The 27377-nt window shown below is 42.4% G+C and overlaps 1 protein-coding gene across 1 annotated transcript in view; it reads right to left on the bottom strand.

Moving 5' to 3' along the window:
* Window positions 1–6568: 6568 nt before the first annotated feature.
* Window positions 6569–27377, bottom strand: part of HS3ST6 (heparan sulfate-glucosamine 3-sulfotransferase 6) — a 33160-nt gene continuing 12351 nt past the window's right edge. The window contains exon 2 of the mRNA XM_075285569.1: window positions 6569–7293. Within this exon, the coding sequence (XP_075141670.1) occupies window positions 6675–7293 (619 nt within the window). The 3' untranslated portion in view covers window positions 6569–6674. The remainder of the gene's footprint in view (window positions 7294–27377) is intronic.

Genomic DNA, 27377 nt, shown 5'->3' with positions numbered 1-27377 from the left:
GTACACAGTATTATGCCCCATAGTGGCCCCTGCACACAGTATTATGTCCCTTAGTGGCCCCTGCACACAGTATTATGTCCCATAGTGGCCCCTGTACACAGTATTATGCCCCATAGTGGTGCCTGCACACAGTATTATCCCCCATAGTGGCTCCTGCACACAGTATTATCCCCCATAGTGGCCCCTGCACACAGTATTATGTCCCATAGTGGCCCCTGTACACAGTATTATGCCCCATAGTGGCCCCTGTACACAGTATTATGCCCCATAGTGGTGCCTGCACACGGTATTATGTCCCTTAGTGGCCCCTGCACACAGTATTATGTCCCATAGTGGCCCCTGTACACAGTATTATGCCCCATAGTGGCCCCTGTACACAGTATTATGCCCCATAGTGGTGCCTGCACACAGTATTATGTCCCTTAGTGGCCCCTGCACACAGTATTATCCCCCATAGTGGCTCCTGAACACAGTATTATGCCCCATAGTGGCCCCTGCACACAGTATTATGTCCCATTGTGGCCCCTGCACACAGTATTATCCCCCATAGTGACCCCTGCACACAGTATTATGTCCCACTGTGGACACCCATAAACAATTATTATACTCTGGGGTCTTTTCAGACCCCAGAGTATAATAATCAGAGAACCAGGGGAATAAAAACATAAATGCCTCCACTGCTTCCGCGGTAGTTACGCCACTGGACACCAAATCACTAGACACCAGATAATAGGCACACCAAATTTCTAAACACCAAATATTATGGACAACAAGTTACTAGACACAAAGAACAGGGACACCAATTTACTAAACACCAGATAGTAGGGACACCAAGTTACTAGACATCATGGGCACCAAACAACTAGACTCCAGGTATTAGGGACACTAAGTCACTAGGCATCAAGGACTGGGATACAAAACCAATAGACTCCAGATATTAGGAACCACAAAACAGTGGACACCAGCGGGTAGGACACCAAACCACTGGATGCCAGGTATTTGGGACAACAAGTCAGTAGATAAATAGAAGTGGGGCATGAAACCACTAGACACCAGGTATTAGGGACACTGAGTCAGTGGATACTAGGGAATATGACACTAAACCCCTAGATGCAAAGTCATAGGGGTGCCAAGTGTTTAGACACCTAGGACTAGGGCACCAAACCACTAGATGAGACCTACCTCTGTTTTGCAAATCTACAATTCCAACACGGCCTCATAGGGCATGCTAGGAGTTGTAGTATCACAACAGTTGGATGAGCAATGGTTGGAGACCACTGGATGAGACCCAATGGTAAAATCCTGTATATTATACCACATCAATGCAGATATCATGTACGTTTTTATACACGTATTTTGCACATATATAGTGAGCAGTATATGGGGGAGGCGACATCTTATAAATATCCACATGCTCTGGGGAGAACCTGACACATCTGGGACGTCCTCATTCCTCTTCTTCTCTCTCTTTCCGACAGAACTTCCCCTCTCCATCATCGCCTTTTCTCCGGTGACCTTAAAATAGCTCGGTACAGTTTGCAGAATTCAGTTTCACGTGTGGAGCTCGCACTGCGATTGATTTCATGTCATTTGCGCCCTTTATGTTGCAGTAAACACACCGGCCCCCTGTCAGAGAAAGACAAATTCTCAGGGGCATCCGTGATGTACGCCCATTGTTAGAAAGCAGCTGCTGCAGATGTTTAGGTGGATGGAAATATTACACTCGCTCTGCAATAGGAAGGTTGTTGTTGGAGAACTACAGGTGACAGCAAGTCAACCTGAAGGATGTGCACTTGCAAATTGAGGGTAGTGTCACTTTAAGACTCATACATACACTTCAGGGGGAAAGGGGCTCAGACCATATAACTGATGTTCTACAAGTAGAGAGGTGCAGGGTGCTATAGGGGGCTGTTTGGTGGGGTCATCCATACACTATAGAGCTACTGTATGTGCCTCTAATATGTAAAGCACAGGGTGGTCCCTGGACCTGGAAGGCGAGATATGATAGTTGTTTGAGGACCTGTTTGGTGGGGTCCTTCATGCACTGCATAGCCCCATTATGGTATCTAATCTCTCATGCACATAATACAGATTTTTTTTAATAATGAGGGAATAATGGAGGTGCAGGGATATGACCCAACAGCATCGCATATCTCAGCTTCCTAGATGAAGGGGGTTAAAAAATTGGGCTTAAATGCAATATCTCCTGAATATTTTCCTGGTTCTCGGTGGAGTCCTGTGTTATTCCAACAATAACATGTAGATTCCCTGAAAATACTTTGTAAGCATTAATCCGTAGTGAAGGGAATTCAATAGCTCCGTCTTGTTCGGGAGATTTCCTGAGATGTATAATTGGCTAATGGGAAATTCTAAGGTGCTAATCATCTGCTGATCATTAGAGGTTAATGAGGTGTCCTCCATTCATTACACTAATCAGGCTCATTAGGGGCCATCATCAGGTGCCGCTCTCCCGGATCCTGACTGTGCAGATCTGCAGCATACCCTAGGGCTAGTTCAGACCAGCACTTTGTCTATAGGTGGCACATGAATGTGTCAAGTCAGCACAGCTTTAGCAACAGCCTACTAGCATTGAGACAACTGGTGATGAGGACTGCGTGCACGTACGCATCTATGTTGCTAATATTTTTAACCCTTTTTGGGATTATCGATCCCATTCTCGGTGTGGTATTCCCACTCGAGTCCATGTTTCTAACAGGAGATAAGAGTTGGACCTAGTTCATACTTGGTTTATTGATGGTCTGATGGTGTATATATATATTTATAGATGCACAGTTAAGTCACAAGATGTATCCCGGAGTATACCTGTAAGTCCTAGCATAGGTATTGGGTAACAATGCAAAATCTGTATTAGGCCCTATCTGCCCTAATACACCCTTAGGCACTCTTAGGCACTAGGATCAGGGTGTGCAGCTACCTCTGCCCCCTTATAATTACACCCCCCACGGTGAACATGACAGGGCTCGTATCCTCCTCTCATATACAGTGTTCTGGAATATTTTGTCGCTCTCCCATTACCTTTCATGTGTCCCGTGTATAGCAGTGCGGCCTCGTCTCCTCTTTCAATGCCTCTTCTATGGGATTATATTTCAAAGTGTCGTAAATCACCGGAGGATGGCCATTGTTTTCTGCTCTGGGCCTTGTACTGAATGGCAGCTACTAACAGTATTGGCCCAGGGTGCGAAAGCCGGAGTAAGATAAGATGCAGGAATGTGTTCCCAGAGATACTAATGTGTTCTAGTTTCTGAAAATCGCACAGAAGAGTAAATAGGTCAAGAATAGCTGCGTGAGCGACTTCTATATTCAACGTAAGGTGTCAAGGGGTAACCAGGGTGCGGATATAGGAAATAAGGAACGTGCGAAGATCATTATTCATTCGACCGTGTTCACGAATTGTGTGTTTTGTTTTTTGCTGTAGTCTTTTGTCGTAGTCTTCATATTCCTAGTCACATATTGCAGAAGGTTAGAGATGGTTTTGGACCATAGTGGAAAAAAATCCACAGTTTGGGCTATGGGGGAATAGTTATAGGGCTTAAAACGGGAAACTGCAGCTTTCCTAAAACTGTGTCTTTAAGAAAAACATAGAAGTATCACAGAATTAACACATACGGGGTCTGGGAAGCTCCTTAAGAAAGGGATGACCTATGGACATCCTGGAGGAAAGGGAAAGTCTTCCAGAGCTGAAGGAATCTTCCCATATCCACCGGGGTTTTGGTCATCGTATACATGATATTGACACTTTATGTTGCGGTTGCATTGCAAAAAATGGACATGTCCATCGTGTTCAAAAAAGAAATAAAATCCGGTATGGGCGCCACATCTCCGACCCACACTATGAGTAGGTCATCGATGTAGCGCCCATACCAGAAAACAGAATCAACAAACGGATTGGCAGGAGAGAAAATGAATTTCTCTTCCCAAAACGATAAAAATAAATTTGCAAGTGAAGGTGAGAAGGGGGCTCCCATAGGAGCCCCCTTAATCTGCAAATAAAAAGTGTCCAAAAAAACAAAATAATTGTGTGTTAATAAAAATGAAGTGATGGATAGAATATACTCACACATTGCTGGGGTGTATAGGCTATATTTATAAAGCTGGTAGGCTAAAGCATCGAGGGCATCCCCGTGGGGGATACTAGGATAAAGGGAGCTGACATCACAAGAAAGCCAGGACATATTTTCTTCCCAAATAAAGTTGTCAAATATTTTTAATATTTCTCGGCTGTCTTTAATATGACCCATGGTGCGGTAAACAAGAGGCTGAAGTATTTTGTCCAACCATGCCCCGGGCCTCTCATTAAGGGAATTACGTCCGGATATTATAGGACGTAACGGGACAGGTTTGATATTTTTGTGGACTTTTGGGAGACCGTATATAGTTGGTATGGTAGGAGTAGGGTTAATAAGGTATTCGCTATCCATTTTATCAAAGATCCCTAATGCCTCACCTTCTTTGATAAGGGTTTCTAAAGTATAAAAAAAAGATCTTACTTAAAAAAGAAGCATTATGGATCCTCCGGTTTGGCTGTCGGCAACCGGAGGGTATGAATGCTAAGTCAGACCTGGCTTTTATTTTTTGACTAACAAACTTTTCATTTCTAACCTTACTAAATTAACGTGTTTTATTTTATATCATTATTTATCTTAGTGTTATATAAAAAACATATAAAAAACTTTTAGATATGTTAAGGGATGTGTTGAAAAGTTTTGAGAATTAAGGTATCTGTATCAGCGAATCTGATGTCTATCTTAGATGCTTGGTTAAAGTTAGTGAGAACAGTGTTACATGTCAGTTTACCTGTTAGATTAGATTTCAGCCCTTAACTCTGCAAGTTAATTACCTTGGGAGTGGTCAGGCTTGTTGTACCTTTGTAGGACTAAATTCACATGGAGGGAGGTACTGCGGTAATCTGCTTCAGTTTAGTATTGAAAGTAGCTAACTTTTTGATATCAACTTTAGTTAGAGTTGAGATATTTATTCTTTTATGCTCGTGCAACAGAATAATCTCGAATAAACAAGTGTTTTTTGTTTTTTTTTTCTTTTTTTTTTTTTTTTTGTTTTTTTTTTTACTTCTATCCCTGTCTCTATTTAAAACAAAACTAAGTGAGATCCACAAACTTGCCAGGAAGGGGTTAATGATCAGCTGATGATGTAGAAAGGTTTTGGATCCTCCTAGTTTTAGTCATCTCAGAGTGTATATTAAGTTCACACTGCTTACAATGTTCAGGCTAGTTTCACTATGAGTAAGGGACGCCTCAATAGTCCCGAAACGCGTCAGTTTTCTAGCGGTTTTTAACTCACCATGTCCAGTGTCTACCTTGTCTACACTATGTTTTTTTGTGTTTAAATGTATACTCCAGCCTATGGTGGCAAACAGAAATTTTAAAAGGATGAAATAAAAAGAAAAGTTTTTACAAGCTGTGAGTCGCGGACCCTTATATCGAACCTTCGGTTTGACAAGATTATACTTCCATCACAAGATATACTACAGAGAGGCATGTGTTATGTCCCCAAAAGGAACGGGCTATAGAAAAATTTTAGCAATGCACATTTTGCGCCAAGGTCTCCCAGAGACCCACTTTTGTGGCCTCAATTTTTGGGGAGTTCTAAACACCCATTCCTAACACCATGGGATGTTGGATGGATGAACCAGCTTAGCATTTGCAGGGATATCCATCACATCACTCTCGGTGACCTCAAGTTTTAGGGGCAATGCAACACACTATCAATTGGAGTGAGTGTAACTTTTTAGGGAGGGATCCATCATTCTGTCTCTTTTTGGGAAGCTTCTACCATATCATCAACATTGGTGGCCACAACTTTTGTGGGAGGGACCCACCACACTATCCCTTTTGCAGAAGGGACCCACAATGCAACATCTTGTGTGACGTCATGTTTAGGGATGATCCACCACACTGTCAACATTTAGGGAGGATCCACACTAGCCCTTGTGTGCCCTTGACTATTTGACATACTCCTTGACACCCATTGTTACCTTGGATTTGATAAATCTCACCTTTCAGTTTCAAAATGATTTAGTAGAGTCATAAAGGGCCCAGTCAGAGACCTCATTCCCCGGAAACCCAACATGTTATTATAGTAGTCATGTCCTCATAGGGAACAGACAAGACCCATTCGGACCTCTCCAACTCCGAATCTGATTGCATCCCAACCATCTTTGTAGAGACATGCAAATGTTAGGGATAGACAAGGGGTAATAAGTTCAGCTGGTCCTTCCTCCTGCCCCAGGATGGGGCAAGTATGATTTTACAACGCGCCATCCGATGGCCCCATTCGGTCTTTTGTTATGGTGCGCCAAAAAGACTAATAAACTTAACACACTTGTTTTTCCTTTTTTATTACTTGTGCTTGAAATATTGGTCTCTACACCATAGGTATATATAATGTTCACTCTGATATAAATACATATTACAATGGTAAAAAAAAAATCCTAAGCCCGACCCAGTCATCTGTAAATGTCCTCAAATGGGCAAAAGTGATTGTGAGTTTTCTAACGGGCATTTACCACCCAGGACTGTTTTATAGGACCACTGGCATATAGTACTTGTCCTGGAAACTTGAGGCATTGAGGAACCCAATAAATGCCCCTTTTCATCATATAAAAGATACCTGTCCAGTCAATGACTTCAAAACCATCAGTCCCAGCCAAAGTTGTGGCCGGTCATCTGGTAGAACTTCATGTTGTACGGCCTGTAAAACTCCTGAAGACGTAACAAAAGTGTCTTATCGATATCAGGATGAGGACGTCCCTTGGATTTGCCTAGACATCTTGGCTTTCCACTTCCCTCTGGCTTCTTCAGACAAGGAAATCCCTTTGTTTTATTGAAGTAGAAATGTTTATCTGTTATAACCCTCTTTAACCCCAAAAAGTCCTGAACCCGCCCCATCTCCCCGGCGGGGTCACTGACGAGTCTTTCTCCATTGACGAAAAGGAATTTCGAGAGAGGGAAGTATTGGAGCCAGTTCTCTAAGTGCTTAGCGTAGATACCAATACGGATGGCGCTCCAGGTTGTATCAATTGTCCCCATGCTAGAGTTTTTGAAGGCCAATGCCTGGAAGGTGGGTAGGGACGGAGTTTTTGACAGCGTCTGTGTGTAGTCAGAGATGGCCCTGGTGACTGGATTTCTGACCACCACTATGAGCTTTGTGTCCTTGGACATGTTGTAAATTCGGCTTGGTGCCTCTGGGGTTACGAAGTAACTTGGAGTCTTCTCCATCGTGATCTGTCCTTCTAAGGTACGGGGCATCAAGTTCCTTAATGGAAAAAAAGATAACAATGGGTTAGCTTCAATTGGATTGATATTTTATGGAATGGCAATTCTTATATCATAACTGGATATATTAGGGGAATAGGTCTACCAAAGTCAGGTAACACATATTGGATGTTGATGGATCTGTTTTGGGGGGGTTTTATAGTAATAACATTATAGTTGGGATCACACATCTCAGGCTCCATCTATAATGAGAAGGTAGCCAGTTTGGAAATAGGAAAAAATACACTGAAGACCTGGGCGCTCATTTGTGCAGCCCAGTACATTGATGTCTGTGGGAACATGCTTCACCCTGTAAGGGTTTTGAGCATTGGATAATTCCTATTTAGAAGGGTCCTTTGACAATAAGGAGATCACAAGTGTCGTAAGTGTTCAATTTTTCTACAGCGCCATCACAGGAAACATGAAGCATTACGAGTACATAATGTCCATTCAAAACAATGCACTGTCCATTCAAATCAATGGACTGTCCATGCAAATCAATGGACTGTCCATTCAAATTAATGGACTGTCCATTAAAATCAGTGGACTGTGCAAGACAACTCAGGTCCTCCAGAGAGAGAGAGAGAGAGAGACACTCTTTGTAACCTCTCTCCACTCTATCAGGAGATGAAGCTCATGAACACAGGATCCTCCTCCATTAACACAGAATAATAAGCGATATCCATAAGGAAGTCCGACTGTTCGTGTGCTACATTTTGCTTTTCTTTCTCCAGCTGTATGGGAGGCAGCCAGTGAGAACCAGCAGGAGACCTCGTGTTCCTATTCCCAAGTTTCTCTTTAAAGTTAAAAAAGTAAATTAATTTGTCATTTATTAAATAAAAGCCCCTGAAACAGGAAAATCATAAAATATAAGTCCATGAATTGTCCTTTTCTGTCAAAATGTTCTGTTTTTCATTCAGTGGTTTCTTAGATCTGTTTATGGAAAGAAATCAAGTGCCAAATCTATGGCCTCCAAGAGAAGACTCATCCAATCTTCTACCTTCCCGATATAGTTCTTACAGTATTATTAATATATATTATAATATATGGGTGTTGCCAAGTGAGATAAGTGGTCCCGCCCTCGTTGCTTCAAAGAGTTCATTTGCATATCGACATAAAGGCTATCTAAAGGCAGAATTGATATGCTAGGGGTTTGGAGATAGACTCCCTTTAAAGGGATTGTCCAGAATCTGATGGTATCTACAGAAGACATTACAAGTGTCAGATCAGTCAAGGTCCGACACCTGGACCCCGTCCCAATCATCTGTTTCAGCCACCAGAAGCCATATACTAGGTATTAAGCTGGAAACAGCCCTGCTCCTAGTAAAGTGAATGGAAACAGGGTTGCAGTTCCAGATTTCACTGCTACAGACAGATGTAAACCTAGTATGTGGCTACCGGTGGCCAAAAAATATTGGGATGGGGTCTCGCTGTTTCGACACTGATGACCTATCCATAAGTATCAATTGCCTTCAGATTCAGGACAATCCCTTTAAGTCATCTGTACACATGGAAAAGTGAGGAGCGCCCATAAGCATTGGATAGTAGTCCAAACACAAATGCTCGGTTAACATACGTGTAATATGTACAGGCTGCTTTAGGGAAAGCTGTAGACTGTACCCATGCTTGCCAACTGTCCCATATTTGCAAGGACAGTCCCTAATTTTTAGGAAAAATTACCAAATTGAAAATGACTATGTGATCACAAATACTCTTCAGAATTTTGCTACCTGCAAGATTATATATATAAATGTATTAATGCAAACCCCGTTTTCAGTTGCCCCCGTACACCTGAGTGAATAGTTAATGATGTCTGATGTCTGGCCAAGGTCAATTCAGGAAAGATTTAGCCAATGCTTAGGTACAGAATACATTTATAAAAATGAGTACATTAAAGTGCTGTGTTTTCAATTTTTTGTCACTCTTGGGACCTGAGAGTGGAAGAGGCCTGGAAAGACTGACCGCAGCCAGATAGAGTATTTGTGGAAATAATAACCTACACTGGGATTTCCTGCTGCAGCAGTGGCGGCTACAAGACAATTTAATCGTTATATTCCTGTCCTGCTCCTCGATTAAACCCCAGAACGGGTGTCATCTAATACGAAACCTGTCAAGCAAGCCACAGATATAGTAATTATATCTGCATATTATTACCAAGGCATATTCACTCCATCACTGAAGGTATGACAACTGTGCCATACGTATAACTACTATAATACTGCCCCCTATGTACAAGAATGTAACTACTATAATACTGCCCCTATGTACAAGAATATAACTACTATAATACTACTCCTATGTACAAGAATATAACTACTATAATACTGCTCCTATGTACAAGAATATAACTACTATAATACTGCTCCTATGTACAAGAATATAACTACTATAATACTACTCCTATGTATAAGAATATAACTACTATAATACTACCTCCTATGTACAAGAATATAACTACTATAATACTACTCCTATGTACAAGAATATAACTACTATAATACTACTCCTATGTACAAGAATATAACTACTATAATACTGCTCCTATGTACAAGAATATAACTACTATAATACTGCCCCTATGTACAAGAATATAACTACTATAATACTGCTCCTATGTACAAGAATATAACTACTATAATACTGCTCCTATGTACAAGAATATAACTACTATAATACTGCTCCTATGTACAAGAATATAACTACTATAATACTACCTCCTATGTACAAGAATATAACTACTATAATACTAATCCTATGTACAAGAATATAACTACTATAATACTGCTCCTATGTACAAGAATATAACTACTATAATACTGCTCCTATGTACAAGAATATAACTACTATAATACTGCCCCTATTCTTTCTGTGCATTCTCATACATGTAACTAAAACTAGTTCCAGTATGTAGTGACCTCAGAGGGTTCTATTCTGGATTATTACACCCCATCTGTATGTATCTGCTACACAGAGTACGGCACACAACCTATAGCAGAGCTGACATTATACCATACAGGAATCCTGACTGCCGCTCCCTGTGGAGTCTTCCGCTATCGCACTGCCACATACAAACTGATCCATCGTGCAGAGCTTTTGTCCTCTTCATATTCTTCCCACTTTCCTAGTTAAACGTTTCACTGGCTTTTACATTTCTCCAACTTTTGAAAAAAAAAAAAACTATACTTGAAATTCTTCCTATCACTGCCATAGATTTTTCTTGGGTTTTTTTCTTGATAGATCCTGTTCATTCTAATCTCATGTCCACAGGCTGATACCATCTGTCTGGTACTGAGAAGTTACTTGAGGTCCCTTGACCCCAATGTGATATCGGTAGCAGGGTGCTCCATCTACTATGTGCCTGTGGTGTCTTTTGGTGCCTTTTGGACCTCACCAGGTTTTATGGCCTGACTGCGAATGCTAAGTCTGCACCCACTATAGCTACTGCCCTGGACCTCTGTCTCCTCATATTGGGCTCTGAGGCTTGAGGGGGCCCTAAAGGTCCAGCATCTTCATCTATTGAGGAGAGAGCTTATAAAGATTGTCTCTACCACCTGCCCTGTATTAAACGGACAACCCACTAATTTTCCTATATGTTGTGTAATACTTCACTTCTCCTGCGGTGGCGCTGCAGGAAAGCAGATCCCTACAAATTACACCTGATCGCTGGCGATCTGGGCACAGGGAGTGTTTGTGATCAATTAACTGTCAAGGGACACTTCTAACAAATAGGGCTTGTCTAAAACAAATAACCCCTTTAAGGATATTCCTTTAAAACCTATAATACATTTATGGGAATGTGAGCATGAATATGTTTTTGTCCATATAGGATTCATTTTCCTATAATATGAGAGTCAGATGAAAGGATGGCGTGCATGTAATCACCCCGTTTATAGACGTCTTGCCGAGCACTCATATACTTCTGCTGCTTTTAAGGGAAAAATCAGAGGCCTTTCATGTTTAATAGCCGCCATTATCGTTTGTAAAGCAAAGTTTAGGGGCTTTGTACATTGTTAGACGGCATCTGTAGGGCTCTTTCATGGGCAGTAACCAGACAAAACACAGGTGGTCTGAAGGTCCATAAAATACACCGTACTCTAACTGTAGTCATGCCAGCCTTTGTAAGACTCTGCGCCATCCATGGGTATACGGTGCCAAAGAAACCATACCTATCACCCAAGCTAAACATATATGTGAGGAATATAAATATATGAGCTCCCAGCAATGGTCAATCTCTTCTGTGTAGCACTGCTGGTGGAAATTCTGTATTTGCCACCTGACTGTTGCTTTAAGGTTGCTATGCCTATGAGTCAAGGTTTGGCTGGGTCTGTAGGGCCAGTTAGAGGTTTGCTGTACTTCAGTATCCAATCGAGGGCTGAGGCAGGGTGTTGTAACCTGACACTTTCCTTGTTCAGGTGCCTGTGAGTACATTAGTTTTCTAGGCTCTGTGTTCTCAGTACTCTCTCCCAGTACCTCACCTTTTACCTGGTTTAGGCTAGGTTCACACTTGAGCTGGGCTCTCTTTCGTCTGTCCCCTTAAGCAGAAGTTACCCATGGACCCCGTAGACTATAATGCAGGACTTTTCTCTCCACCGATTTTCAATGGATTCTGTGATAGAGTCTCCAGTGGAGACTCCGACGTCGATGTCATCCTAACCTTTCTGATTTTGGTTTGCTTTATCGGTTACTACTTCCCTTACTGATTTGGCTTTATCTGTGACCTCTTGAACTTCACCATGGTCTAAACTTGTGATATTTGTCTTCTTTCCTTTTGGTTATTCTCGTACTCTCCTGTTTTTTTTTTTTTACCCTGCCTTGACCCTATTCCTCTCTCGGCCTGCCATAGGCGTTTTGGTGTGGTCCTTAGCCTGTAGGTGCATCTTTTTTTCTGGCACCATGTTCTAGGGATGCAACCTGGGATCCAAGCAGCCAAGTCCATCCGTCTCTGGGGAATACCTCTGGGTATAGGATAACCCTTCATATTTGGTGGGGTGTATTGCTCATATCACACCTACATTTCCATCTGCTGCTACTTTTTATAATGGGGGTTTTCAGGAGAGACAATGTTCTTCTTGGATTGAATATTTTTGGCCAAACCTGAAGGTCAATTTCACCTAAATATGGGAATAATCACAGGCTCCGTACTAAGTGCATAGAGTCAGGTATTCCATGTTTTTCTCCAATGTTCTACAAAGGTGCATTGATGCTTGGGGCCCATTGGTGGACGCTCCGCTGGGTTTACGAGTCTCACCAGTGGTGGGGTTGGGATTATACACACTTTCCTATTATTCACAAACTTTTCTAACTTTTCTCTTTATTGGTAACCTAATACATACAGATGTTTCATTGGTGCCAACAGGGACAGAAGTCGAAATCGGATCCAAAGAAACAGAAAAAAAAGTCGCACTGGGGACCTCAGAACCAAAAATAGAAGAGCTGTTAAAGTTATATGAGGACTGCTAGAGAAATCGCAGACATGGAAAGTTGTCCATTCAGCATTTTATTTAATAAATTGTATTTCTGTTGGGTGAAATTATTCAGAATACAAAACAAAAATTAGAATAAAAACTGTAAAAATTAGGATAAAAAAAATTAATAAAAATTATTAAAATAATATATATATATAATTAATGACAATTGTTTTTCCCAGGGAGTAATTCTCAAGCAATTCTGTGTTGGTCTGTGCCTCTGCTATTCCTCCTGGAAATGTATAAATAAACTGACACTATCCAATCAGCCCTTGTGATGTCAACGTCTGTAGGGTCAACCCCATTGACAAGGGAAAGGGTGACACCCAGTTGTCAGATTATTCATAGATTACCAGGAGAAATAACAGAGTAAGGGCTCGTTCACATCTGGGCACGATCTCCATCTGTCGGGTTTCCATCTTCTGCAGACAGAAGACGGAAACAAGACAGACAGTGTCCGGCCATGAGCGCCGGTGAGCGTTTTATGCTCTTCGCGGTGAAACCGAGTTTTTTTTAACCAGACACAAAGTCCTGCATGTCCGACTTTGTGTCCGGTTAAAAAAAAAACGGTTTCGCCGCGGAGAGCATAAAACCCTCACGGCTGGACACTTTTCATACCCATTCATGTGAGAACATACAAACTCCTTGTAGATGTTGTTCCTGGCAGGATTCAAACCCAGGACTCCAGAGCTGCAAGGCTTCAATACTAACCACTGAGCCACTATGTTGTTTCCAGGTTTAACAACAGAGCAGCCCCCAAACGCAGAGCTCTATATGTTTTAATAAGTTATTTTACATAAAAGTTTGTATATTAATGACATATTTGCATATTGATATGAATCAACTCTAAAGGGGGCACCTACTTTCCCTATGTCATTGGCCACATAAGGCCCATCCATCGTTTGTCACATGCTCCAGCCGCAAGGTTGCCTCTCCGTATGAGTCCATTGTCCATGTGTATCATCCACCTCATATGGACACATTGTGTCGTATTAATATTGACGGTCGCACATTTTCCCCGCATTCCATGTGCCAATCATCCATTATTCCCGCTCCACACTTAGCATATGTTGTTATTTCTGGGTGAGAGGGCAATCCCCCTCACTCGACACTCAGCGATTGTTCTGGACGTTGCAGCAGGGGGATTGGGCATGACCGCACACTGGGCCGTAATGAGAAAATTAACCTCAGACAGGTCATCCAAGGTGCTGGCACTGCCAAGGCACGGCTACTGACAGCCCATTAGCCACACATAGCCTTGCTGTGGCGAGCCGTCTTGGCCTCTCCGCTCCTTATGGGGCTTCTGTGAGACCAAGGCTTCTGCCAGATCCCATCTCGCTCCTGGAGAGAGGTGGGAAAATGCATCTGTTACACATCTCCTTCTCTGTCTTCCATACAAAACAAATAAGCCAAGAGGAACTCCGGCCAAATTTTTTTTTTCCCTTGGCAACAGGAAATCTCCTCTTAAAGTTTTAATTACTTCAATATTTTTTTTTTCTACGCGATTTTTTTTTTCTTTAAAGTTCCTACTTTGTAAAATGGGTTTTCTTAGGTCATTTTTGGAAAATTTTATAAAAAAAAAAAAAAAAAATTTAATTTTTTTTCGTCTTTTGTAGCCAAAATTCAAAGCCTCCCCTCTCACTTTCCCCGGATTATAATTGCCTTTAAGCTCTGGATGCATATGCTAATGACCTCCCTTAATGAGGAAATGATCCGTCTGGAATAAAACCTACTCCCGCTGACTTCAAGGCATTTCAATTAGCAACAGGGGAGGGGGGGGGGGGGGGAGAGATCATTTTCATAGCATCTCCCCTTTGCCCCAGTCTCCTAATTACCGCCCGGATCAGAGGCGACTGGTGCCAGGTAAACTGGAAACGCTTCAACTGGTTTTATAAGTGGAGCGCAGGCCGACGGTTTATTCTGCACCAAAGGCCTATAAAGTCGGTTCCCTGTTTGCATGGATTTGGAGCGGCGTGCTGGCGACACATCGAAAAATGGACGAGCAACAAGAGCTTTGGTCCAATAGGTGTTCTAACACGGTGGAATAAAGTTGGTCTTTTAAGCACAGGGTTAGCTGAAGCCAAAACGAATTGTAAAAAAAACTCACTAGGAATATGAATCATTAGATTGTCCAAAAACAGCGCCCCTCGTGCCCATAGGCCGTATTTAGTATTGCAGTCTCCAGAAGTTTTATTTCCACATTACAATTCAGGCCAATTCAAGGGAGCTACTATAAAGGATATGGCCCATAGACTGCAGATATTGTTTTTTAAAGAGGTTAAAAATATTGGTGACCTATTAGTATCAGATCAGTGGGGGGCTAAGACATCAGCAGCTGATACACAGAGAATAGAGCAGGAAACAGACAGGTCCATTCTCTATGTAGTGGATGAACAGAGTCATTGTAGCTTAGCTCCTATTCAAGTGAATGAGAGCTGATATGCAGTACCTGGTCTGTCCACTACACAGAGAACGGAGCTGTCTGCTTCCTGCTCCATTCTCTGTGTGTCAGCTTCTTAGAGCAGCTGCTTCCATAAGAGTGCCAGGTGTAGGACACTCACTAATATGATATTGATGACCCATATTTTCAGCCTGGGAAACCCCTTTAAATCTTATATATCTCCTTTAAGGCCACCAAGCCCGCAAATCAGGGGAAATCTGCATAAGCTCTGCCCCTTTGAGGTTCATATAACAAATCTTCAGCTGTGATAAATATTAAAGGGGTGTTCCACTTATACGTAGATAGGTAATCATCACTGTACAGTCGGGAGATATTCGGCCATTGAGAGTCCTGTTCATGTTCCAATGTTCCCACCATCTACAAGACCACAGCCAGGAGGCGTTGAATGGAGTAGGAGTATGGGCATTGCCACTCCATCCAATCCCTATGGTATAGCCCTCGGCTATTTTCGTCAATCCTATAGACCTTGAAAGCAGCGGCCTGCACATGATTGACAACCACTCCATTCAATTTTTTCTAGTCCCAGTCTTGCTGTTGGGAACAATGGAGACAATGGGGGTCCTAACTATGGAACCCCACCGATCAGTTGGGGACAGCTTGTTACAACTCTCCAAATTCTGGCCCAGTGGATACCGCCACTCTGGGTCGTTCGCTGTTTAGCCTCAGACACAATGTGGAAGATTAATGAAGACTGGCATATTCAATGCCAGTCTTCCTACCCCTGTAATGGCGGAGGGTGCATCATCTATAAGGAGGCGCACTCCTCTTCATAAATCAGGTGCACTCCACTGGGCTGCACACGGAAATTCAGGGACCATTGGTGTAAATGATAATACAACTAGCACACTGTTCACCAAATACCCGCCGATGGAGCATAACCGGAAAAATATTTCGTTATACAGCTTTAAGATGGCGTTGACACATGACTGGACAACCCCTTTAATGGCGGTACTTCCAGAGGCCAGAATAATCACTTTCCTGTAAATCATCTCATCGGCCTCACTGTCCATATGGCATCACATGATCTCACGCGTCGCCTTCTGTTACTTGTCCCCTGCCGGCAATAAATTTGGCACAAGGTCAGCAGCCAGTCAATTTTAGCCTGACGCTGCCTGTAATAGGCTCTTATAATGTCAATGTGTACCGAGCCATGGTCAGGTAACTAGCCTACCTGAACCCTAAGGCGGCCCCATACTGTAAGCCCCATTAAAGGAGTGGATTAGATTGGCATGGCCTATCATCCAGGTACTACGGCCCGTCCTCCCCTCGAGGCCCAGGAACCGAATTAATCTCATTAAGCGGCAGCATACATAAAAGCTAATTACCCTGGATACCGAGCGCCGCGCTACGTACTCTTATACTCCTATATAAACTATGGGAAAATCCTCGAAAGGGGGGGAGGGGGGAGCAAGGTTCATTAAAATATGATTCTTAAGTAGGTTAGGTAAAATATGTATTTCATTAGGAGAGAAGTCATGCGCTGTCCTGCTCCTAGGAATTACCCGCCTGCGTGACCATATGTCCACTTTTACTGCTACGTTTATGGCGGGAAGCAAATTAAATCGCTGTAATTTCTAAAAAAATAATAATTTAGGTCTTAATCAGGTTTTATTAGCGTTTACAAACGATCTTTATACCGAGTCTACAGTGAAATCCGGAGGTGCTCCGGGCCTAATAGGGGATGTGGATGGAAGAGAAGTGTGGACGGGGTTAATATGGGTGTTTACCTCTGTATGGTTTAGGGCCCGGACAAGGGGCAGAAGACTGATGGACTGAAACTAAGCGGGACATGGTGTCTGACCACAGAGCGAGTATAGAGGCTGAAAACTGGGGTAGGCAAAGCGACATAGTAGAAGCAATATGGCTGCCAATAGTGGGAACGCTGGGACTCAACATAGGTGGGTATTGTGGCAGCCAATAGTGGGAACACTGTGTGTTACAAGAGCGAGGGCGCTGGTGAAAGCATTTGGGTATTGTGACTAACAATAAAGGGTCAGTGGATGGATACTATGGTTTACAATAGCACAGGCATTGCAGCTGATAATAGGCCAACAATAGGGTGAACTGTAGACAACATTACCAAAGGCATTATAGCTGACAATGGTTGGCATAGTACCTGGCAATAGCAGGGGCATTGTGGGTGATAATGTGGGGACTGTGGCTGACAATAGCAGGGGCATTGTGGGTGATAATGTGGGGACTGTGGCTGACAATAGCAGGGGCATTGTGGGTGATAATGGGGGAAGCTGTGGCCGACAATAGCAGGGCCGTTGTGGCTGATAATGGGGGGATGTGGCTGACAATGGGGAAGCTGTGGTTGACAATAGCATGGGTATTGTGGGTAACAATGGGGGAAAATGTAGCCAGCAATAGCAGAGGCATTGTGACTGACACTGGGGGGAACTGTGGTTGACAATAGTGGGGTCATTGTGGCTGACAATGGGGGGTAATGTGGCCGACAACTGCAGGGGTATTATGGCTGACAATGGTAGGGGTATTGTGGCTGATAATATTGGGGCATTGCAGGTGAAAAGAGGGAAGAATTGCACTGAGAACAGTTGGGCATTGTGGCTGGCATTAGAGGGTGTGTTGTAGCTGGCAATATACAGTAGGTCTTTAGGGAACATGAGGATTGACCCAGGAGTCATTTTGGATTTTGGAAGGAAAACTGTAGCTGGCACTGTATAGCGGGTGAGCTGTCGGTGACTAAATCACATATATCTTTGTGCACACTACAAAGATGGGGGTGGGGGTGCACCACATAGGGGTTCTTTGCCTCACACCTGCTTTAGAAGTCTTGGCTCATTGGTGCACTACACGGACCCCCTGTTTCTGTTATGGGGCACTGTGTATTGCTTTGTTTGCCCTGTAACGTATTATAAGGATTTTCTATAGCCGATGCCAGGTGACTATTCAACATCCTGGATTTTGTAGGTGCACTACAGTAGGATTTCGTCTAGGTGCTGCTTCTCCTGCACAGTAAACCATTTACCTTTAATGTGAACCAACCTCAATGCATCAAAATGCATCTACAGCTTGTACGTGCGGCTCCAATAGACATCGCAACTCCCCTCCCCCATAACTGCAGCAACATAAAAGCGAATGCACAAACTACAACTAAATGACCTTATTAGAATGTACGACTGTGTATTTTGCTGCATTCTGGCTGCTTTCATAAAACTACCAAGTCCGTCTACCTGGGCCAAACGCCTCTATTGCCAAATGACTCTGAGCTTGTCCTGCCAGATCGGCAGCTCCAGCCAATGACAATAAGGGCAGACAAGCACATCGTATAACCGCCATCGCTGTATATCACTGAAATAAAAAAAATTCAAGTAAAAACAGTTCTGGACTAGTCCTAGTGGTCATTGTAGCCGTTATGATGCTATCAACTAGTCAAAGAGTCGCCCAGGCTTTACAGAAATGCATAGTCCCTGCTAGCTCTTCCCCCTCCTCTCAGTGGCTCCTCACCCTCCTCTCAGTGACTCCTCACCCCCTCTATGTGGCTCCTCCCCCTCCTCTCTGTGGCTCCTCACCCCATCTATGTGGCTCCTCCCCCTCCTCTCTGTGGCTCCTCCATATTTCAGTGTAGATAAGTTCTAGGAGAATTGGAATACTTTATTATAATATCCATTGGGCGTGAAGTTTGACAGCAAAGTAACAGTAGGTGGACTGAGTAAATTTTTTTTTTTGGGGGGGGGTTCCCATTAAAGGCGCCATCATTACCACAGGCTAAGGCTTATAATATGGCCCTTTTATTAAACTTATAAACCCCTGGGTGTCTATAATTTACACGAGTAAATGTTTAACAGCACTTTATGGAAAAGAGGCGGCTACCGGTGAAGAAATGAGGCGTCTAAAGCTTAGAAAAAAGTTGTATCATGTTCCTTATAGTTTATAATATGTAATATCCGAAGACAACAAGGCCGAGGTTGTGATATTTTGTACTCACTAAGGTTAGGTTCACATTTGCACTGGGATCTCCATTGTTCGGGTCTAAAACAGCAGTTACCTGCGAACACCTGCGGACCCATAAACTTGTACTGGGACCATCAGGCCGGAAAGATGGACAAAAATAGGACTAGTCCATTAAAAAAACCAAAAAACGTGAATGTACCCATTGACGCGGGACGGAAGGTAAAGGAATATCAGTCCGTTGTGGGCTTGAGGCATTGTACATATGGTCTCGGTATTAGGATACATAAAGGTTTGGATTTAACACTTCTGTAAGATCTTTCATAGCCAGAGACTACGGAAGGACAGGGTTTGGATCAGATGTCACCGAGATGCGGGTCCCCTTTTATACCTGAGACTTCTAGATACATGTGCAGGCCTGATCTTCTTTATAACCTGGGATTTCATACTTCCGCTGTAAAAATAGTCAGAATCTTTTACATGCATAGCTCGATAAAGAAAAGAGATGGGATCGGATGTCATCTGACAGCAGCTCCTTCTATTGTATCTCAATACCAGGTGGAAGAAATAACGCCAAATAGGTTCTGTACTGAAGCTGAACTATACGATACATTCACACAGAGGAATCTGGCACCGAATCCCTGGCCTATTCCACCATGAATCTGCCTCCCAATATGTTCAATGCAGCAAGAAATTGGGTTTTCCCAAAAAATTGCGACTTTTTGTTTTCTGCTCCACCCTCGCCAATTTTAAAAAAAGGAAGCCAGGTGGGGGCATCCGTAGGGCAGGGATAATGGCAGAAAAATTATGGCTGGCATAGATCTCCTTTTAGGCGTATGGCCCAGCCTGGGGTTCTCCTTATCATAAATGAGGCGTACCCTCTGCCCCCAATAGGCCCTTGACATAAATCTTTCCAATTTTGAGTACATGCACATGACCATAGTGGTTTTACTAGCACTTATACATATCCGCATTGCATCAGTGTGTCATCCACAATCATAGATCTTATAGGATTCCCTACACTGGTCTGGGCCGCAAATGCGGACAAATATAGGTCATGCTTCAAAATCTGCAGACACACAGCCCAAAAATTGCGGACGTGGCTATGGACCCATAGACATGTATGGGCTAGATTTTTGGACCGGAATTTGACGCGGAGGCCGCCTCAGATTGCAGTGCATCAGCATCCAGTCGCGGCATTCCGCTCTGGATTAGGCCCGAATGAATGGGCGAGGTGGGTGTCCGCAGCCGCGGAATCCGCCTGAAGAAAGGGCAGGTCTCTTCTTTTTTCCGCTTGCGGGAAAAAAAAACGACCGGTTCCCATTGATTTCAATGGGAGACGTTTTTTTGAGCCGGATTCTGACGCGTATTCCGCGTCAAAATTCAGCCCAATATACCCCGTGTGAACTAGCCCTATGGGTTCGCGACTGCTAATACTATACGTTTGTGAGTATGGGGCTTTACAATCATCGTGCGAATAAGGCCTTAGCGGTAAACACAACATGGGCCAACACATAGGGTAAGTTCACACGATGTAACGTTGAGCGTAATCTGGCACGTATACACGTGCCGGCAGATGACGCGCTCAAAATGCTCCCATTGATTTCAATGGGATTTAGGAGCGTATACGCCACAAAATCACGGGCGCAAAATAACGCGGCGTATACGCTCCTAACTCCCATTGAAATCAATGGGAGCAATTTGAGCGCGTCATCTGCCAGCACGAGTATACGTGCCAGATCACGCTCAACGTTACATCGTGTGAACTTACCCATACCCTGTATTATACGGCCAAAACCCTCTCTAAATTCTCTTGACACGTCTCCTGACACGGCTGGCCATTTAGTTATAAAAAAAAAACCAAAAAAACATTTATGCAAATTTTTATTTTATTTTATAGATTTTTTTTCTATCTGGTCTGAGGTATAGGAAAGATTTGTTAATTCCTATCAGCAGAAAAATTGCCCATTTGCCGAAAATGAGCTTCTATGATTAGGTGCGAGGATTAGGGGAGCTGTTCATTTCACAAATGTTGATTATGACCCTCTGGGACGGCATCCATGGTGTTTTACAGCTGCAATACAAATTAATTCTATAATAACCCCCAATCTATCTTCCGTAAGCCGCGAGTAAAATCACCAGGAGCTTCTCCTTAAATACAGGTCCCCTCTGTTCAGCTCCGACACAATCAAACATGCTGACAGCCTCCATAATTCCTGCCTCTTCCTCAATCAGCACATGTTATGAAAACTCCATCGTAAATCCCCCGGGAAATGAATAATTTCACTATATTTGTATATATTTGATCCTCATACAGATTGAAACTCTCCGCACGTCGCCATCGCCCTGGGCAGAAAACACTTTGAGATGTAAAGCTTTAAAAAAAAAATTAAAAAAATTGGAAAAAAAAATAACAATAACAATAAAACCAGGTGAAGCCTCAGCAAAGTTCTCCGTCTTGTAAAGTAAGAAGAGCTCTCGGGGGGGAATTTATGAAGTCTTGGATACAGCAATTCTGGCATCAAAAAAAGTTGTGAGGATGGGGTTGTAGAGTTTTTTTGGGATTATTTATATAAAGAATCTCAATCATATTTCGGGGAGGGAAGGGGGTGTAGAAAGTGGAAGTAACTTCTCGGGATGGAAATGTTAGACTTAAAGATCCACCACATTTACCAAACATTCCGCATTGTTGGATACATTTGGCACAACATTATAGCAACAAAGATTCTGCCAAAATGTTCCCTCGTCATGAAACTCCCCCTCTATGTTATCTCAGTAGCTGGCGGACAGGGGTACAGGGGATGTATAACCCTCCAGCCCCAAAAGATAATGGTGTCTCATGATAAAATAGTTGCCCTATCAATGTAGATAGATAGATATGAGATAGATAGATAGATAGATAGATAGATAGATAGATAGATAGATTTGAGATAGATAGATAGATAGATAGATAGATAGATAGATTTGAGATAGATAGATAGATAGATAGATTTGAGATAGATAGGAGATGATAGATAGATAGATAGATAGATAGATAGATAGATAGATAGATAGATTTGAGATAGATAGATAGATAGATAGATAGATAGATAACAGATGTATGGATAGAACCTTTTTCTTTTTGATATTTGTACAGAGGACCCTGGCTAGGCTTCCACAGTATGCATCCTTACATTATTTTCTTTAAATAGTGCCAATAGATATGAGATAGATAGATAGATAGATAGATAGATAGATAGATAGATAGATAGATGTGTAACATTACATTTCTCCTGTGGATATACTGGAGGAGACTTTCTGCTAGGATCCCATCAGGGACATTTCTACCAAAAAAGTAATGGAAGGAAGTAGATGCACATTTGTTCCATTTCCAGGTGATGTGTATTTCTGGGGGGATAAGTATTATTATAGACATACACATATCTGCTCCTTTATTGTGCACATATAAGTGACGTGTCAGCTGAGAACAGAGCCTGGGATTGTTCCACACATTACCCGAGCTCCAGATGTTATATAAAGAATATCATGTATCTGTGGGCTCAGAAATGAAATCCAAGCATCACCCTGGAGAAAGGAAGGGTTCTGTACAGCGAATAATCCAGGCCGCGCACAAGATAGGGTTTCCCAGTAAATTCCTTGTAAAGAAAAGCTTCAGGTTTATACAAAGCAAAGAACCAGCACAGGATCTGCCTGTGGCAAAAGGAGAAGTCTAAGTAGCAAAACTACATGTGTTCAGATATCCAACCTCACATACCTCAAATACTAGGAAATACTACAGATTACATAGACAGATACAGAGAGAAGACAGAGACAGATATGGGATAGATAGATAGATAGATAGATAGATAGATAGATAGATAGATAGATAGGAGATAGATAGATAGATAGATAGATAGGAGATAGATAGATAGATAGATAGATAGATAGATAGATAGATGATAGATAGATAGGAGATAGATAGATAGATAGATAGATAGATAGATAGATAGATAGATAGATGATAGATAGATAGGAGATAGATAGATAGATAGATAGATAGATAGATAGATAGATAGATAAATAGGAGACATAAATAATTGGTCAGCCTCCTGAAACTTGCCTTTATAATGGCGCATCTTTCTTCTATCTATTAGGATTACTCATTCTGCAATTTATATCTGAAGACAAGAAATATCTAGAGAGATGTAGAAAGTGATATGATAGTGAAAGGTGGTGATTTAGTGATATGTTTCGTGATGGAGAGATATTATGGACCTGGATTAGGCTCATCTACAAATCGTAGCTCTACATAAGACACATTAGACGGTATTAGTACATCCGTTCCATGTATGGTTTCTGCCACTAGTGGGAGCTCACTGCAAAAAATCTTGTATAGCTTCTATTGAACTCTATGATACATCTGTCTGCAGTGAGTTCTTCAGCTCCCTCTAGTGGAGGCTGTAGGTAGTCAGGTTTGTACTTTTCACTTCTATGTCTAAGCAGGGGATTTTGGTGTTTTACGGTTTGAGTGGTACCATATACTTTTGGGTAGAATACCCTCATAACATAGCATGCAATGGAACATGCCACAGGGGTACACTATGGGCCCCTTGAAATCTAGGGGCATAGTATTATAAATCCGTAATGGGGTCATTGTGTGCATCTCACGAAACAACAGAGTGTAGCAATACTGAATACATTTGCGCTCGGATACTTTGCGGCCTCGCCGCTGTCTTTGATTTGTTACAAGACGTCTCAGCGCCGTTTATGTCAGATGCTGCGAGGCAAGACAAATCAATCCCATATGCTTCAGTCTCGACCTTAAAAAGAGCAGACACGATGCCCAGCCGTGCCGAGGGGGAGAACACTGGACGCTTTGAAGTTTAGTTGCGGATTAAATGGCCCGTAGAAAAGTGTCGCAACGCATTATAAAGTGGGGCATCTATATGGGCTTTAAATGGTTACTCCAACCTCAACCTGACATGATAAAAAAAATAGATCAAATCCTACCAATATCTCCCAGTAAGCACTCATCCCAATGGAAGACTGACGTGGCTGATAGCAGAGGACAATAGCTCACACTCATTCATGTAACTGCACAGCAAACAGAAGGTACATTGTAGTTCTACCGTCCCTTTAAGAGCTACAATATTAATATGTCAGCGCACAAGTTCTCAATTATTTATAGTTCCTGTAAGTTTCTTCCTAATATATCTACTGGAGTGCGGATGTTTCCGTGTAACGGCGTCTGCAGCGAGTAGATTTCCTGTTTCATCATGGATCCTGGAGGCAAAATAATGGTGTCCAATGAAAGACATCAGTAGATACATAGATAAGTTAGATATGGTGTAGATAGATATAAAGTACAAAGGAAGAAAGAAACAAAGACAGAAAAGAAGACAGATATTAGATAGATAGATAGATAGATAGATAGATAGATAGATAGATAGATAGATAGACAGGAGATAGATAGATAGATAGATAGATAGATAGATAGATAGATAACTATAGGATAGATAGATAGATAGATAGATAGATAGATAGATAGGAGATAGATAGATAGATAGATAGATAGATAGATGATAAATAAATAGATAGATAGATAGATAGATAGATAGATAACTATAGGATAGATAGGAGATAGATAGATAGATAGATAGGAGATAAATAGATAGATAGATAGATAGATAGATAGATAGATAGATAGATAGATAGATGGATGGATGGATGGATGGATGGATGGATGGATAGGTAGGTAGGTAGATAGATAGATAGGAGATAAATAAATAGATAGATAGATAGATAGATAGATAGATAGATAACTATAGGATAGATAGATAGATAGATAGATAGATAGGAGATAGATAGATAGATAGATAGATAGATAGATAGATAGGAGATAGATAGATAGATGATGGATGGATGGATGGATGGATGGATGGATGGATAGATAGATAGATAGATAGATAGATAGATAGATAGATAGATAGACGGGCCACACGGTGGCTCAGTGGTTAGCACTGCAGCCCTGCACCACTGGAGTCCCGGTGTTCAAATCCCGCCATGGGCAAAAAAAAAAACCATCTGCAAGGAGTATGTATGTTCTCCCTGTGTTTGCATGGATTTCCATCCCATAGTCCAAAAAAAAAAAAAAAAATAGACGTACTGATAGGGGGGAAAAAAGTACATTGTGAGCTCTGTGTGGGGCTCACAATCTAGATAGATAGATCGGAGATAGATAACTATGAGATAGATGGATAGATATTTAGATAGATATGTCATGTAAAGATGAATAGTTAGATAGATATTTGGTAGATACAGATATAGAAGTCCTAAACATTACTGCCACCCAGCTTTCCTAAGCACAGATATAACAGGTTGATATAAAGCTCGTTATCTTTAGTGATTGTTGTTTTTATTTCAGAGATATTTTTTGTGTTTTTTGGTGACTTTTGGTTAGGACACAGTCCCAGTCACCCGTCACCTTGCGCCGCTCTCCTGAAGGGCGCTGCAGCGCCTCCTCGCCGCGTGCTGTAACTCAAGCAGATCCTGTCAATTTTCCACATCAGCTTACAGAATGAAATCAAATGTCAGAGCGGCCGCGCATCTCTTACCACTTATATCAATGTCCCCAAATGTCTGCGCAAAATATAAAAATTATCCAGAGAGCTCAGCCGAGCAGCAAAACTGGAGGATAATGTCACCTTAAGCGAGAATTTCTATTTAGATTGACAGATGTAGCCGGGCTGAGTTTGTCATGCAATGGATTTTGATTGTGTAACTATAGCGGCACTGAGGTGTTCGGGTATAGCAGTGCTCGGGGTGTGCATAGGTGACTAACAAAGCAGAATTCCCTATTGCAGCAGAGCTAGATTTATCTGAGTTAAGTTTGTCCAATGTAGATTGAGCTGTCTGGCTAGTCACATGATGGGTATTTCTGTCCTATATTTATGGAGTAGCAGGGCACCTACGTAACCACTGCAGGGGTACATGGGTACCACTTATGGACTATGATCGATTACCTCCAACCCTGTCCATAGGAGATGAGTTCAAACCATCCCTTTAAGTTCCTCACTATATCAAATATCTGGTTTCTAATGCAGCTCTGAAGAGTTAACCAGTTCAACTCTGCTACATCCATATAGGACAATAGAGACCTGCTGCATAAGCGTCCCAACATTTCATAAATCCCAACACTTGGCGAATGACGCAGCAGCAAGGACTTAACCTGTACAGCTCTGCTACATCCATATAGGACAATAGAAACATGACGCAATGGTATCCCAATATTTCATATATCCCATCACAGTGCGAATGACGCAGCAACAGAGACTTAACCCATTCAGCTCTGCTACATCTGTCATGATATTATAGCTGTAGTGTGTCCTGGGTTGGATAGGTCATCCCATAGGCCTCCCCCTGGCAGATCTTATCATATCCGCACATTTGGGAAGCCTGGCAGGATGTACGGAGCGCGGTTTCTAATTAACGCAGAAGTTGTAACCAGTATGGTGCTATTTCCCAGTGCCGCTTTAGTGCCCAGTAAGCCCTCACGGCTGACTGGTCATATTTCCAAACAAGAACTGATACGTCCAATGTCAAAGACTCCTGACCGTCACCGCACAATTACCAAGAAGCCGAAAACAGATGGGAAGCCATGAAATGTGATAGGAATATAGCAGAGCTGCTTCGGCGCTCCCACTGCCCATATGGTATCATTTATACTCATCCCTGGTGCTAACAAAACAGGATGCGAGCCCCTCTGCCCATCCACTTAAACCCTCAGTAAGACCCTGCCCGGGGGCTCAGGGGGGCCACTTTCCTATGTTAGCCATGATTTAAAGAGACAAGAAGATCAGACGATAGGGAAAGTGGAAGCAGCCATGACACGAGGGAACCAAAATAGGACAATTCACAAACCGGAATAGTGAGGATAACCCTCCTCCGGGGTCTTGGTTCAGTCCGCCTGGTCACTAATAACTGATAATAGAGCGGATATATTATAGGCACGGTTATGTAGTATTTAGGGTTATAATATAGGGTCGGTGCTCTAGGGGTCCCAGTAGTAAGGACTCCATCTAACATAAGACCAGTCTGGGGCTTCCTGCGGCAGCAGTCCTCTTCCAACTGGAGACCAAGCCCGGCCCCCGAGGGGATGAGGACGAGAACGCTTGTTTATATTATTATTATTATTATTATTATTATTATTATTTTATTTATTATTATTTTAAGAAATCTGATTGTTTTAACTTGCAGAAAGTTCTA

The sequence above is a fragment of the Leptodactylus fuscus genome, chromosome 8 (assembly GCF_031893055.1).
Source record: "Leptodactylus fuscus isolate aLepFus1 chromosome 8, aLepFus1.hap2, whole genome shotgun sequence".
Lineage (NCBI taxonomy): Eukaryota > Metazoa > Chordata > Amphibia > Anura > Leptodactylidae > Leptodactylus > Leptodactylus fuscus.
This window is presented reverse-complemented; position numbering and strand designations above follow the sequence as displayed.